Below are 16,932 nucleotides of genomic sequence, written 5' to 3'. Positions count from 1 at the left end.
GCTGTCGCTATCCTCTAAATACATACCTAAATTGTGTACAAGGATACAACTTGTAGTATCCAGGTAAAATGAAAGTATTTTTCTACCAATGTTCTTTTCACCTTATCTTGTAAAGAAAAAAGTTCATAAGATATCCAGAATAAAATTTAAATTTGTTCAGAATCAAATTTAAATTGTTACAGCTTTTTTTAACATCTGGTAATCCTCTTCTGTGAACTCTGCCACCAGATGGTGTCATAAGATTTGAGGTGTTATCTGACTCAAGCTGATTCTAGCAAAGTAAGAGGATACTATATCTTGCAAGTAACTTCCCTTTTTCTATAAAACTGTGTTTTATACTTGTAATGTAAGGTTTTTTGAGTTTCTTTCATCAAGTCCTGGACTATTTTACATTTGGATCCTATTGTGGTAGAGCTGCTGGTGTTCAGCCCAGGGACAAACTACATTACAGACAAATGACAACTTAGGCAGAGTCCTGTATTTCTATTACCTGGTCATTAATGACTACTATCTTAATGCTGGAGGTCCTTAACTTGAATTTTTCTTGGCGTGAAAGCTCTTTATATTGAAGAGTGACTTGAGTACCTTGGTTTGAGTGCTTCAAATCGCCCTCCAGTGATTCTTCATACTCTGTAATGACACTATAAATAGAAGAAGCCCAGTTACTTACTGAATGCTCTCCCTGTTTGTTCTCTTGTGTCTATACAGATCTTTCTTAGGGAGTCTGAGTTATTTTGGCAAGGCCAGGTACCTGTTTCTGTGGAACTGCTATAGATAGGATGTATAGAGTAATCTGTTTTGCTGTTGAGTCCTTGTTCTTAAATTATCAGTGAAAGAGATGCCATATGAATACCCGAGAAGGATATGATGAGGTTAAACAGCCTAGCAAGGGGAAAAAATGATACAACTTAATGTTACAGAAATAAGTGTAAAACTAAGTATTTCTGTCATTCTTATAAGGGTCTGTAAAGTGAAGACCCTTTATAAAGTGACTCAAGGTTACCAGAATAAGCTGATGTGAATTCTTTTGTGAGTCACAGTAATATTTAAATTATTACATTTAAATATTTAAACCTAAAATTTAATTGGGTTGTTTTGCCCACATCTTGTGGCTCACTATGCTGCTTCTTAGTAAGACTTTGTCTCAGTCATTATCAATCATGTTTGAGGCTGTGATAGTAGTAGGGATACGCAGAGAACTCCCTTCTCCTGAGGGTGCTAATAGGGATGTTAGCTGAAGTACTACATCTGGTTTTGACCAAGGCTTTTAAAGTGCTTTGGGCTGCTTGGAAAGGGCAATGGCTATTTTAATAAGCCCAGGAAATGTGATGTTTGAGGAAAACATCTGAAGAAAACAGAACTTGCATATGCCTTAAACCAAATAGGGAGTATGGGAGAAAACAGAAGCTTTCCAGGTATGTGGATTTTAGGTGTTCTAAGTGACAGAATACAGCAATAATGCTGAACAGTTCTTCATTCCAGTTTGGACAGAATACATTCCTTAAACTTCAGGTGTGTGAAAAGCTCTCATGGATAAGAAAGAAATAAAGTGTTTAGTTTCACGAGATAAATGATCATCTTGATTTACAGCAAGGAAAACTTACTTTGTACATTAGGAAATTATTACCCTTGCTTATGTATAGCAGTTGGAAAGATGCAATTTGGTTGTGGCTTAAAGTATATATGTTCTTCTGGTCTGTGCCCTGTTCTTAGACTTTCATGAAATAAAAATAGAAGTCAGTGAAAACTCTGTGTTCCTGCCAGGTGTTCTGTGCCTGTGCTGGTCTGTTTAAGATATTTCTCTGTGGTGTCGTTATCTCCAGCAGACTTTCCCTGTGCATTGTAAAAATCCCAACCATACTTATGAGATAGCGCTCAGTTTCTGCTAGATGTTTTTTAGGCCAGGTAGTGAAGTAAATTTTATTGCTTTTAACAGAAGCTTAAAGAACTTTGATCTGTGAAATAACTCTTCTTTCCTGGCTTGATGTCAAAACAGTTGAGCGCTTGTCTGCCCAATTATACCATTTGCTGTGTAGTGGTGCTGCTTCAGTGCTCAGGGGTCTAGACTGCCCTTAGATTGTCACATGGATAAAATTAAATGTTGGAAAGCAGGGAGAAATTTACCTTAAGAGCTTTACTTCTGGTACAAGTATTTGAACTTCTGGAGTGTAGTGTAGTTTTCTCCTTTGCCCTGTAAAAATAAGAAGCCAACTACAAAGTAGTTTGTGCAGCGTGCTGGGGGAGAATCATGCTGTTAGTCATGACTTAACTTTAGTAAGTCGTTAAGTTTTTGTTTGTTGCCTGGGTTAGGTTGCACAGATCAGCATCTCAGAAGGAAAGTTCGTGCCTCACACATGTGCCCAGGAGGAGGGTTAAGGTAATTAGTAGAAGTTATGGACTGGTGGGGATGTGTGGTAAATTCAGATGCTTGAGGGGCAAAGAATCTTTGGAAGGGGAGATAATCTGTGAATGGTGGTGCTTTATTCCATGTAAATTCTGCTGGAGGTGATGAAATTGGAGCACAGGGCTCAGTATTATTACTGTTACTATTCTGCAGTTCAGCTGGTGTGTGTGCAATGGGTTGCTGCAGGACAGAAGTCACCGAGGCACTAGCAATGACATCTCTGCAAGAACCTGAGCATGTGCTGAGCGTGTTGCTGCAGAACATTCATCTGCACAGTGAATTTGTTCTTCTCAAGTGTTAAGTTTCCACTGCTCTTTGTAGGGACATGCAGCACTTAGGCAGGCCTTTAGACAGGCCAGTGCTGCTGCTCTCTTTGAAGCCTCCTGGGGATTTCTAGGCAGCTGGAATGCCAGGCTGCACACCTCACTCCATGGCACTTGTGGCTTTATATAGTCAGAGTGTTCAGCCACTGATCTGTAGCAGATTTAATATTGATGTACATTTTTAATGTATGTTATCCGGTAAGGTTGAATAACTGTGGACAAATGGATGTTGTAGCAGGAAGTAGTCTAATGCCTAATTTTCTTTGTAGACTATTTTTATTTGTGAGAAGGGTTCTCTAAAATCTCTGTAGCAGTCTTTCTTAATTTAATTAAAGCCCTGTGGTATTTCTAAGCTCTGTACAGGTGCAGACTATGGGCAAGTTGTGTTTACATCACCTAGTTGTAAAACACATCCCTTCCCTTTAAAACAAACAAATAATAAATGACCCATTGAACAGTTACATTCCCTCAAAATAGAAAGTTGTTGTAATATCTCATTTGTTTCAAAGGCTTTGCATTCTGCTCTTAACGTATGTTCTTTTTATATGATGATGGCGTCTTTTTGGCAAAACCTTATCTTTGCTTGCAGTTCGCTCATTTTTTAGAGTAGCTCATCTTCCTACTCAAGTCCCATAAAAAGTAGTTTTCTGTGTTATACAGCAAGTTGATGATTTCAAAAGCACAAGGTATTAGGGCTGATAAAAGCTTGAAGGTTGTTGAAGTTTACAGTATGTGGAATTTTTTTTAAGAATTCAAATGTGCCTGCATTTATCTAGAGAGGGCTCTGTTTCTGAAGTTTCTTCATGAAGAATGGATGTTTTGAGATTAAACGAACCAGTATATGATGAGATGAAATGCAGTGACCACATGGATCAAAAGCTGTCTGATTGTTGCTGATTTTACACAGTGCTGATACCTTTGATTTATTCTGTTACTCAAAATGCTTCATAGAAGTTCTTTTACAGTAAAATGAAGTACTTAATTCAAATGAACCACAGTGTTTATAGGTTCAGCAGCATTTGGGAGAAAGCTAAGGATGTTGGGAAGTGGTTTATATCTATGTAAGACAGTAAGTCAAGAGGTGATCTAGAAATAGAATGTGTGTCTGTGTTCTCCCAGTCCCTGTAACATATACCGAATCTCTTTATTTCTGAGTCCATGCCACCAAGAAAGTTTCTCTTTTCATAGTGACATCCAATAGCATTTGAATTCTATTAGTATTTTTAGTACTCTGTCATAAGTAATGCCCAGCTGATTGGGCAGTTTGCCGAAAACTCTTCCTGTAATCGTGTATAGTTACTATATGTTTTAATTAGCCAAAACAGGTGTAATGTTAGCTCTGCTGGTGGAAGCTTTTTAATGTTCCGTGCTAACTGGCCTGCTTTTCCTGATTTAAGTCCCATGCTGCTTTCAGCCCAATGCAGAACGAATTCTGTAAATACTTGGGTAATCTTGAAGGAGATCTTGAGCACATGTAGGGTATTATTCCGCCGAACTACAAGGTAGTGCCAGCAAAGAATGTTGGGGGTGTACTGAATATTTTAATGCAAAAGGAAGTGTCTGAAATTGGTGCAAGGATTAGCAGCCTTGCTTTCCATGAGTACTTCCATATTAATTGCATTAAACCAGCTGTACTATGTTGGATAGGCATCTAAACATTTGTCACTTGTGTATGATCATTAATAATTCCTTTAGATCTGTTGCAGCTGCACAGATCTGTGTATAAACAGTATCTTGATGATGTGCTACTATACTCACCTAATAACTCACTAGAGAATCAGGAGTCTGCAATATCTCATTTTCTGTCTCTACTTGTATCAGCTTAAACTTTCTTTAAGTGCTGTTTCAGTTGAAATATGTTTAAAAACAAGTTACGATCTTTATAAATGCTTTCAAAATAATTTGTTGTGAAAGATAGTGTTTCTGAATCCTGACCTTCCATGAAGGCAGGCGCTTTTGCTTGGACATCACTGATACCATATGAATTTATATGCAGGCTGGTGCGAAGTTTTGAATAATCTTAAACCTTTGTTGGGGCTTATGTGTCAAAATAAACAGCTGTTACTAATGGTTCAAATATATCAGGTGCCTATGTGATCAAGCTAAAAAATGCATATTTAAACACTCTCACGTATCTCGGAGATCAGGAATGGTGGTTAGGGAGCATGAGATGACTGAATCTCCTGTTGTGTTTTAAATGTGTTTGTTTTAGTGTGAAGATGTGTTGGTTTTTTTTAGGGAGAAAACTCTCTTGTCTAAAGGTGAAAGTGCTATTGCAGCTCTCAGTTTCCTCCCCTTCAACCCAGACAGATGCTGGTGCCTTATGTTTAAATGGACATGGAAATCTGTAGGGAAAGAGTTACTTGTTGAAGAACTACTACATTTTGGACTTAAAGGGTCGTGCATTTACTTGCTCATTTTTGTTTACAGTTGGACAGAACAACTGAATATCAGAGCTGCTTTAACTCTAGGTAATCTGGATTTGGTAAAAATCCTGTTCCTGCCCTTTGCTCACTGCTTCTAGTCAGTACCAGATTTGGAGATTTTGATGGCACTGATAAAGAAGGTTGGTGTTGAATAACTAGAATTAACTTTATAGGGTCAGTTGTGAAGAAGAGTTCTTGAAGAAGGCTCTTGCAGGTTAAGTTTGATGCTATTAGCTAAGTTAGCTCTGAAGTTGCCTAATGTAAGATAGCTAAACTTGAAAGGATTTGTATTTTTCTGTGCAAATACAAAAATGCTGTAGTGAAAAAATACATTTTTTTCCAGTTGAGGGTGAGGAACTGCCTCTGCCAAATCAATAAAAAATGACAATAATGCCCAATCATTATGCATTTTAGTGTATTTTAAGAGAAAGAAAAGAGCAAAGATTGTGCCCTGTTATTTAAACAGACATATCTGGTTTTGCATTATAACCTAGACTCTCTAATTTCATTGCACTCCTTATGAGTTAAACATTATGATAAAATACATATGACCTGCTGCTGCTTTTTTTGCATATATGCAAGTCTTTATTAAATTAGTGTTAAAATGCTGTTTAAATTGAATATTTAAGTACATGGATATGTGCACTTCTTGCAGAGGCTAGTGAGAAAAATATTGAATTTAAATTACTTCAGGTTTTATTTTATGGTCAGTAAATGGATCAGTAAAACTTGAAGACTAGTGGTCTTTGATATCATAAATGGCCTCTGTTTTATTTTCCTAGGGCCTTAAATATCTTCCTTGAGTGGCCCTGTGTACTAAAATAAAGATCTGAGTTTGCCCTGCTTGGTTTTCCTAATTACTTATCTCCCTGTCATCATCCGAGTTGAAAAGTGTTTTGTTAATCTGATTTGAGTAGCTAAGAGGATTCGTGCAGATCTCTGACTGTTGAATGAGTACCATGTCTTGGATGACAAGGAACAAAATGAAAGAAAGGGAAAGCTACTTTTTATTTTAGATGTTTTAGATGACTCTTCAGACTACCTTATCTTTTTTGAAGAATATCAACTATGCATGAGAGGCATGTATTCTCTTAAGCTCAGCCCAATAGTTTTCATGAACAGTAACTTTGCTTACTTTATTTAGTAAAATAGATTAATGAAACAAGTAATCCTGAATGTTGGTTATTTTTAACTTGTTTTTATTTGCAGGTATGGGATAAGATATTTCCAGAGTAATAAGCATGGTTCAGCAACGAAAATGTGCATTATGTCACATTGTGTACAACTCAAAAAAGGTAAATAATTAATGCTTGTCATGCATCAGTAGATATTAATATAAAATGTGAGCAAGAAATGCTTTCATTTTAAAATTGTGCGAAGTGCAATTTCCCTTTACCAGGAATGTATTGCCCTAAGTCTATCTCAAATCAAAGAATATATTTGTATGTGCTTTGGACTATCTTTCTTGAAGTGAGCTGTGCAGCATGCTTCATTCTGAATGTTAAAAATACTGAGGTCTTTGAGGTTTTTTATATTATTTTATAAAGATATTAAGGTGAAAAGCACTCACACATATTTGGCTGTAAGTTGTGATATGGGAAGAGTACTGTAATACACAATTTTATAGATTCCTTTTGGAAGGTCTGTGTTTCCATATGGAAAAAAACAAATGGAATTGTGTAACACATCATGTGTTTTCATTGATGTGTCAGTTTGGTGTCCATCTTCTGTGTGCTGTGTATTTATGCAAAGCCTGCATTGAAACTGAGAGTTTCTTAATGGACCTTCATGTATTTTTTAGCCACATGGCATGTGGAAATGTGGCAAATGCCAGTGTTTTAATTCACACAATTCTTCAAGGTGGAAGATGTTCCTTTCCCTTTGCAGATAGGATTTCAAGGGCTAAAGAGGATAGTGATTAGTATCTGGTCTTCGAAGATTTCTGAGCACTTTGGGTCAAACATCAAAGGAAAGTTAAATCATCTGGACTGCTTGCTGAGTGATGAATGTTCTTTCTCTTCTGGCAGCTCCCTTTCAATTGTAAATGGTCATAACAGTACTGCAGTTCATGGATCAGGGTTGCTGTAAACAACAAACTGACGTGTACATCTCAGTTTCTGAAGTGTCTAGCCAAGTAAAATAGTATATGGTGATGAATTTACAGCTGTCTTACAATACAAATGCAGAGAAACTGCTCAGATTGCACAGGGAAACTGTTTTAAGTACTGTGATTCTGAAGAGTGATATTAATGAGACTTTTAATTAAAATGATTTTCAACAGTGGTTTGTCAAAAATCAGTCTAATAAACTTTACTACATAGACTGTTATTTGGCTTTCTCCTGAAATTCTGCTTCCATTGTGTTGAGTTTTAATGACTCATGTGTGTTCTTCTTGGGAAAGGTAACATAACTTCCTGCAGATGTGCCTACTTGTGCTTTCATAGTCACAGAAACAGGAATGGCAACTACTGCAGCCCTGCAGGAGTAGAGTACACCCTTGTGCAAGGCAGGAGAGTTCACAAAAATGAGCTTTTCAGATGCGATACAGCATTTTGTTTTGTTTTGACCAATTATTTTTTTCTGCATGTTGAAGGAGATGGAAGAACACAAGAGAAGCATGCTTCACCACAGAGAACTGGAAAACCTGAAGGGAAGGTACGAGAACAATCTTCCATCATTCCTTCCTGTGCCATTTTGTATGTCATTTTTTGGAAGGACTCCTGACCTATTTCCCATACAAGCTGAATTGCACAATTTGTTTTTATGCTTCACTTTAGTAGCATGCCTTGTCGTACAGCTGGCAATGAACGTGTTCTCATGATGTCAGAAACCCAGGAGGCAAACAATGGTGTGAAAGAAAGCTCTCCTGCATTGCTTTGGCTGCAGTGAAATAAAGTTACTTCATTCTTGGCGGTTTCATGTTTGTGGGTTTTTTTTTTTTTGCAAGCACTAGATTTCTGCCTTTGACAGAATAATCAGAAATTAGAATTAGGAACAGGTTTATTTTCAATTTTTTTTTTAATAAATTTTCAATGATGTAAAAACAATTGTTGATCTTTTAGAGCACTGTGAGGATATCTACTTGAGTGATTGTCATTGGCCACTATGGTCCAGTTGCTAGATTAGGAGATCGAACCATGCTGAATGGTGTTTCCTTTAAGGTTTCCTGATTTTATTTGAAACATGTGGAAAGTAGAAGTGGGGAGTTAAGGGATATTTAAATATGATCCTAATAATACAGAGTTAGGTTGCAACCAGGGTACACTTTGAAGTGATTCCAGGTGTATGGATTTTGAGGTAGCCACAGGGATCAGATACTGTCAAATGCTTAAATATTTGATCTACAAATTAATTTTTAATTATCTTGCAGCAGAAACTTTAATAAATGACAAATCTGTTTTAAACACCCCTTAAAGAACTAAAAGTAATCCTCTTTCTGCTCTTTGAGGTGTGGGGGATTAATTTTGTTGAAACCTCTATCTCATACCTAGGGAAGAAAAACCAGAATGCTCTCTGCCCTAGAAACTTACTTTTGGTTTCTGGTCAGCTAACTTGTGGAGGACTTCTGTTCTGGACTGTCTTCTTCTGACAATGATTCTGAAATTTCACTTATTTTGACATCTTATTTTCGACCTTCTACATTTTTTTTGTTTTGTTTTTAGTTTAGTTATGGCTCTGTAACACTAATTTCTAGAAGTTGTATATTGTGTCTGCAAATGATTGGACAATTTTTGGTTTTCCATTTCCATAGGACTGATGATAAGTTAAATTTCTTTCATCATCATTACACTTTTTACTACTAATGTAACTATCTGTCTTCATTACTCTTTCAGAAGAATGCACGGAAGATGCTTGTTCTCAAAGTAATGAACTTAATTTTTCCCTGTGCAACAGCAGCTTTGTTCTCTCTCGTGCCCCTTCTTCTTCCATTTAAATTTAATTAGAAGTTTTTTAGGAGTCTTTTACAGCCATATACTTCAAGAAGAAACTGTGAAGCACAAGCAGCAGCCTCATGAGTGTGGCTGAATTGTGTAACAGATGATAATACCATTAAAGTATGTGGACTATCAACATCTTACTACCTTGAAATTTAGTATCCGACTAGAAGTCACTTTTCAGACTTTCTGTATGGAAGAGGTAAAGGAAATGCACGCATTGATTCATACTTTTTTTTTTCATTTTAAAGTTAGCTTAGTAATCTCAAGGGCTAGAATAATTTTCTGAAATGTTTTAAGACTCTTCTCCTTTCCTTAAAGTCTTATTCTGTGTGATGTATAAGGAGAATTGGATGCCAAGTACAAATCTGTAGCATATTTGGGTTTTGCTTGTTTTTACTTGAAAGTGAAATAGTGCTCTTGTTGCATGGGACATGGAATCTGCAGTCTGAAGTACACATGCAGTAAATAAAGCTCTTGGATGCTTTCATGCTGAGAATACTTCTGTTGTGTTTACCTCAAACTTCTTTTGGCCGTCTTGTTTAACAGCTAAGATTGTGTGGTGTTCCTGTATGGCAGGGGAATGTGTAGATGTGATCAGTGTGTGCCATGGACTGTGCTAGTTCTGGATGGCATTAATGGGTGTAGGAAAAGTATAGAACTGAAGGAAATGTAAATTTCCCTAAGTGTAGGTATCTGGACTCCTAGCCAGTTTCTCTTCAATTAAAGCAGTTGTTCATAAAGGGAAAAAAAAAGTGTTGTGTTTTTCTTTAGGCTCATATAGATTAACAGCAGGTCAAAGAAGTCTTGTCTTTTCAGACTGTCAATTGTTACAAGAACCACAGCTTTGTAATTAGTAGCTCGCAAGTTAGAAGTGATAGAAACAAGTTCTTTGTCCTCAGTCCAGCTGTTAACTCTCTGGCTTTGTCCAAAATAAATAAAACTTTGCATTTAGTTAGTCAGTCTATAAATGAGAATGGTAAAAGTTTTATGAAATAGTTGAAAATGGGTCTTATGAAGGGTGTGGATTGTTCTTTAAAACCTAATTACTACCACATTAGAACCACTGGGGTGTGCTTCTCATTGAGAGTCCTTATGAGTGAAGTGGAACATTATGTAAAAAGAACATCTTTTTCAGTGAGAAGCTAACTTTCTATTTGCAGTTGCCTTGTGTGATGATCTAAGTTAAAAATAAATCTTATTAGCTATGGACAGCTGTGCCATTTATGAGTGTGAAGAGGATTCTTCCAACGACATTAGTAAAATACACTGGTTTGGTTACCTTTATTGCATTAATAAGATAGCCTAAAGTACAATATATAGGATGTGGGTTTTGAATATTTATTAGCAAGAGTGAAGTGTATGAAATTAAGCACACTTAGTTCTCAAAAATACAGGCTAGATTTGGAAGCTACTGACATCATAAATGAAATTTAACTTGATGTTTAATCTGAAATTATTTAGGCTGCAACAAACAGACTAATTAAACAAAAAAATTCTGATTTTTAATACTTAGGCTGTTTTAAATAAAGCCATCTCTAGGTGTGTCTGAATGACTGCATTGATTAAATATCTTAAGTATGTTAGTAGGGAAAACCACTGATATCCAGGATAAATAAAACAGCTGCTGACACTTGATTAGCCACTACGATGAGGAAACATCCTCATCGCCTTAATACCTTGAGTGGATGAACATCTTTTGATCTTTCGCTCTCTTTTTTTTTTTTTAACTGTTCACTAAAAAAACAAGGATTCGCATTTGTCTTTTTCTTTTATGGATCCCATTTTCTTGGCACTAGTCATGAACTGTGTGTTGTATTATGATGCTTCTGTTCTAAGACCTTTGTGTCAAGTGCTCCATGAGGACATACATATCTGCTTTTATGAATTAACTGGCAGAATTGAAAGAAGCACTGTGGAGGTAATCAGTGAATCCTGTCTTGGTCCTGCTGAATTATTTGTAGTGGACTATGCTCTAATTATTTTTTTTCTGTGTGGTTTTATTTTTAATCTGATGAACATATTTTCCTTGTTTAGGAAGTTAATTATGTACTTCTTTAACACTGAATTATTGGAAGGCTTTGTCAGAAAAACAAATGTTGTGGTTTTAGAAATCTGAATTTCTTGAAAAAAAAAAGTTGAAGTCTTGTAGTCTTAATCCAGTAATATGAGTAAAGCCATTTGTCTGATACAGCTGTCAGCTTTCTCCAGCTGAAATTATTTCTATATTTTTTGAGCTAAGTCCTCTAAAGTAGAAAGCAGACCTCATGCACACTTGAACCAAATAAAGTACAGTGAACTGAAGACACCCTCCCATCACTCACTGTGCCGTGGAGTCTTTGGATTCCAGGCAGCAGTCTCAGCTGTCCCAGTTTAGGTTATGCTGTATCAGGATTGGCTGTATCCATGTACTGCCTCCTCCCTTTTCTAAATTTCGCTGGGGGAAGGCTCAAGGCGAGGATTAAATGTAGAAGCTGTCACCAGGCTTCCCCAGTGCAGCTGGCAGCATGGATGGGTTTCAGAGCTCCTGCTAGCTCTGGAAGCCTTTCATTCTGCCTCCTCGCTCACTATGTTTCCTCTGAATAGATTTTGAGTACAACAATTCAAGAAGAATTCCTCCTCCCACTTAATGTAGCTTTGTTACCAAGTCTTTTACCTCTTGATTGTTGGAAAAAAATCTTGTAAAAACTGACCATCAAAAACAAAACCTTGAAAGAAAAAGCCAGACAATTCGAATAAATATATTGAGCAAAGCCTAGTTGCCGTGAACTCAGACGCATTCAGAGGAAACAAAGTAAGACCAGAGCTACCTGCCATGCCAGTTGGCAGAGTTGAAAGCCCACCCTCTGCCTCTCTTCCTAGGGATAGCAGCCATGAATGCCGGGTGTGCAGGGTGACGCTGGTGGGTTTGTCAGCATATGCTAAGCACATCTCCAGTCAGCTGCACAAAGACAACGTTAATGCCCATGACAGAAAAGAGGAAGAGAAAGAAGAGGCAGAAGAAGAAGACCTCGACAAAGAACTCATTCAACTAATTAAGCAAAAGAAGGAACGGAACCGGTGAGTTTTCCTTTCTCCACTTAGATCATAGAATTGCTTTTAACACAATGAGGATGCACTCCTGAGGCTTAGGTGCTCACAAAATGTAAACTGCCTATAGCCAGTGTACTTGTGAGAGCAATCCAAGAGACCTGTGTGGATATTATAGTTTCAACATGCAAACGTGACTCTGCTGAATGTTCTTGTCCTGTTCCTCTACTACTAGTATGGAAATACAATAATTCTCCATTATGGGTAAAAACAATCTCAAGTTTTGAGACCCCCTAAGCTTTTATTTTAATATGTGATACCTTTTAAACTGAAGGCTTAATAAATGGACAGTAGTGCTAATATTGTTTATGGTGGAGGTTGTCTGTAGGAACCTGGCGTTTAAGAAACTGCTGCTGAACATATGTTTTTATAAAATGAATTGGATTATTCTGCAAATGTCACACTGAAATCCCCTAGTCCTTGAATGAAATTTCTTACCTGTTACATGTTGCTGCTTATCATTAGCTAAACATAGTTCCAGTGGCTCACTATGAAATAGAAGGCTGCAGAAAGTAATAAGTATGGTCTTTTATTTTACTTGAAAATCTGCACATGTGCATTGCTTGTGTGATGTTCCAGTTGGAAATATATTATTTGAATAGCTTTATGGCATGGTGATGGTACTAAAGGGCATATAATTTTTAAAAGAACCTCTTGCGTTCTGTGGCTAGAAATTTGAATTAGTGTTTCCAAATGTTGAAATCTGTTGCAGCTGTTAGGTTTTGGCATCACTCTGTTGTACTAATGTGTCCCTGCACTGCTCAGTGCTCATACTGGTCAATGTAGGTAGCAAAAATGACACTTTTCCTTTTTGTTTTATGGAAAAGGAGTAATACTGTCAGTGCAGTGTTGTTCTGAGGCAACTAAAACTGTAGAAAATCTCTGTCTGCTGGGTGCCGGTTTGGAGAGGGGGAAACCAGAAGGTACAAGGATTAAGTTACTAATTCAGCAAAATTATTTCCATTAGATCGTAATCTAGTTGAGTCAGCTCTTAGAAATTACTGTATCACTTAGATATTGCTTTTTTTAAATTCTTGTCTTAGAGCTCAGATTATTTTGCACAATAGACTGTTTTCCATTAGAGAGTAGGTATTAGTGAATCTTTTAGCAGGACTGGAATATATCAAAAACATCAAGGGTGATACACGATAAATGTTCAGTTTACTCAAATTGATTGTTTTTTAGTAGTATTATGAAAGTTTACTGTCTTTCTTGTCCAGGGATCTAGAATGGAGATATTTCTATGATCAGTTCCTGGAAAAAACTTTTAATGAAAACTCCACATTTGGTAGGATAAATATTTAGAATGTTTAGACTGCTGACCCTGGGAATAGCTGTAGCTGTTTAAGGGAGCCTTTATCTTTAAATGTACATGTGATAGTTTGCCACGTGTTTGTGATAAGTTGCCAAGCACAAGTGCTACCCAGAGGGCAGTCAACAGTGCTGCTGGGAGGCTCATACAGACTCAGAATTGCATGCTGTGGACTGTTCCAGTCTCTTGATTGAAAGAAGACGAATTAGTTTCGTATCTGAGGTGCATCTTCTGTGGATGTTTCACATCTGTATTTTAACTTAACCTTTATAAATGGAGCCATCATGTCAGTAGTTCACTCCAGTAAGGATAATAATGGGGTTTTCAATCTAACTTTCCTGTTTTCTGTCAGTTCACTCTAGTTACACCAGCAGAATAGCCTTCAGAAAAAATAGTTATCTCACTATTGAGTTTTCTATCTGCTAAGATAGATCAAATTACAAGGATTCTATAACATAAAGAAGCTTTATTTTTATTAATTTCTTATTAGTCCAATAGTAAATATAAAGGAATATTATCTTTCAAGTTAGAGAAAAGTATTTGAAAATCAGTCTATTGAACTGTCCCTGCACCAAATCATTTGTTCTTGTGAGAGAAATTTTGAAATTATCACGTTTAAGTAAAGGTACAACATTAGTTTTGAAAGTCAAACATTACTGAAGCTTGAAAAGCAAAGCTGCTAAAGTATCTGTTTCTTTTTATAATAAATAATGTAAAAAAAATATCTTCTTCCCAGTGCAAATAAAATTCATGAAGCTTGTGGACTGTTGGATTTTAGTAGAATAGCTTCAGAATTTAGGCTTTTCTCAATTCTTTTGTAGGCAAACTGAACCAAGTTGTGCAAACCAAGAATTAGAATGTGATGATAGGAGATCACAGAGAAGGCGAGAAGAAAGAGCTGCTTACAAAGAAAGAGAAGCTTATGATCAGTTGTCATGGCATCATCATAGCGCATCACAAAGAGACTGGAAATGGGAAAAGGATGATTATGTTAGTCCTAGACAAGGCAAATTTTCACACTCTCAGAGGAACCTTAATATAAACAGACATTCAGGTGGTGCAAAGGGGCGCTCTGGGTGGCACGAGAATGTTTCAGGAAACCCTTCAAAACGACACAGCTGTGGGAATTGTGGAAATGTTTGGCATCCAAGTGGGCGGAGAGGAGGAGCATCAAATTGGCATCATGGTGTCAGGGAAAGAAATTCTACTTGGCACTCAGAAGAAACGGGTCATTTTTCCAGCTGGAATTCCAAGAGTTATGGAGGAAACTGGAAACCAAGTCCTCATGGTGCAAATGGCTGGAATTTTGGAAGCTCAGGAGATTCATATTCATCAGAGCCAAATATATACAGTCAGGAAAGGTCTGCATGGCAGCGCCCAGAGAAAGGCAATGTTTTGCCATATAGAAATCGAAGAAATAGGGGTGACCGTCTGGATTTTACTAGTGATGAGCTTGCTGCTGAGGGGGTGTTTGAATTTAGTACATTGAAACAACCAGAAAGCAAAACGTCAAGAGCCAGTGGAAAAAGTGTCAGTCCTTCCAGAGATAAAACATATCGCTGGACTCCCTACCCATCCCAGAAAACTGCAGAGCAGCAACCACGGTCTGAAGATAATGTTTCAAAAACTTCAGATAAAATGGGTTCTGTACTTACGCCTCTTACTGATTCATCAATGAAAGGAAAAACTTGTGAAGCCAATGTTAGCCTTTCTAAACTTACAAACCATGAAGCATCTTCCTCTTCTAATGGAACCTCAGATCACCTTGATTCTTGCAAGGTTATGAAAGACTCCTCCAGTGGTGAGAAGCCTGACAGAGATGATGGCAGAAGTAATAGGATGCCATCCCTGAAATCCCCTCTTCTGAATATCACAGATATGAAATTATCCTTGATAAAGCAAGACACAAACAGTCTCTTAAAAAATGTCAGGCTTCTGTTATCCTCAACTAGTGGGGAAGAGCAGAATCATTTGAACACAGTGAACTTGGAAACAAACAGTTTCTCCTCTTATTCATCAAAGCAGCATGATGCTTCTGATGGTAACTTACAAGACAACAAAGATGTGCTTGGTAGCAATCTTGGAGAGCCTATTAATAACTTAAATGAAGCAGAACAAAATCCCAAAAGTGTTCAGTCCAACCATTCCTTGCAAAATGGTCCCTTAAGCTCTTGCAAAGATACAAGTGACCAGAATAGGGAAGAAACTGGGAAAGCATTGCCAAAGAAGGAGTTCAGACTAGATTCATTAGAAAATGTGAGTGGTGATGATTTAATGGGAAGTGAGAAGTCAGAAGCAAAAGTTGAAAAGTTGAATTCTTCTTTGCCCTGTGACCCTCCTGAAGGTAAAACTACCACCTCTGAAAAGGAAGATGATAAAAAGACATCTGCTTCAAGTATTGCTTCTGCTGAGCTAAAAAATTTTACCTTTCGGATAGAGCCCACAGTTTCTTCATCAAGCAGTCAGGACCATTTGCATGTGGATTTGAAAACCTCACAGGACAGGGAAGGGAATGAAGAGTGTGTCAAGTCACGTGATCAATTTGAAATGGAAGGTTTTGAAAATCCTTCAGATAATGAGCTTCAAAAAGGAGGAAGCCAGTCAGTAGGCCTCCTCCTTCCAGATTTAAGCAAATTTGGCCTGCCTGCTTCTCTGCAAAGGGACTTGACACGGCATATCAGTCTGAAGAGCAAAGTCGGGACACATCTCCCAGAGCCCAATCTCAATAACGCACGTCGCATTCGGAATGTGAATTGCCTTCGGAGGAGTGAGACAGAGAAGGAGTCGGGGCTTAAACCTACCCTCAGGCAGATTCTTAGTGCTTCCCGGCGAAATGTCAACTGGGATCAGGTCATTCAGCAGGTAACCAAGAAGAAACAGGAACTTGGCAAAGGTTTACCAAGGTTGGTATCTTTCAGATCTAACCATGTCTCTCAGGGCATGCTGAGGGAGGAGGGTTTTTTCCCATATCTGAAATGAACTCCAAAATCCTTAAACTAAGAGTTCATAATGAAGCTTGCTATGCCATGATCTTTTGCAGAGTTTTTGAAAATGGTGCAAATTTTTTGCAAATAATGCAGAGTTTTTATTGATTGATCCTATGAATGAATGTCTGTCCATAGATAAGTAAAAGTAATCTGCCCATAAAAGATTCTGATCCATTCATAGTGATTGCTTTAATATCTGAATGTGGATGGTAATAATGTAGTTTCTTTTGAAGTTCTAGTAATGGAAGAATGTAAAAATGCAATCAGGATGGGAACAATGCTATGACAGTTGCCTATTTTCTCATTTTTTTAGGACTACAAGAAATGCTTGCAGTGCTGCAAGCAGTATAAATGCTCACTCTTCATTTGTTAATCTTTTATTCTGGTACACAGTTTGCTTTTGTATTTAAGGAAGCAATTATATAATACTGCATTATTGAAACTTGCTTTAAACC

At 37.3% G+C, this 16,932-nt stretch overlaps 1 protein-coding gene across 5 annotated transcripts in view; it reads left to right on the top strand.

Annotated features, from left to right (window-relative positions):
• Window positions 1-16,932, top strand: part of ZNF106 (zinc finger protein 106) — a 40,148-nt gene that overhangs the window by 2,429 nt on the left and 20,787 nt on the right. For all 5 annotated transcript variants that reach the window (XM_038136994.1, XM_038136995.1, XM_038136997.1 and 2 more), the window contains exons 2-5: window positions 6,363-6,448; window positions 7,747-7,808; window positions 11,951-12,148; window positions 14,312-16,393. In XM_038136994.1, coding sequence (XP_037992922.1) covers window positions 6,395-6,448; window positions 7,747-7,808; window positions 11,951-12,148; window positions 14,312-16,393 — 2,396 coding nt within the window. In that variant the 5' untranslated portion in view covers window positions 6,363-6,394. The remainder of the gene's footprint in view (window positions 1-6,362; window positions 6,449-7,746; window positions 7,809-11,950; window positions 12,149-14,311; window positions 16,394-16,932) is intronic.

The sequence above is a fragment of the Motacilla alba genome, chromosome 5, assembly GCF_015832195.1.
Source record: "Motacilla alba alba isolate MOTALB_02 chromosome 5, Motacilla_alba_V1.0_pri, whole genome shotgun sequence".
NCBI classification, from domain to species: Eukaryota; Metazoa; Chordata; class Aves; order Passeriformes; family Motacillidae; genus Motacilla; species Motacilla alba.
Note: the sequence above shows the minus strand (reverse complement) of the source record. Positions and strands in the feature narration are given on the sequence as shown.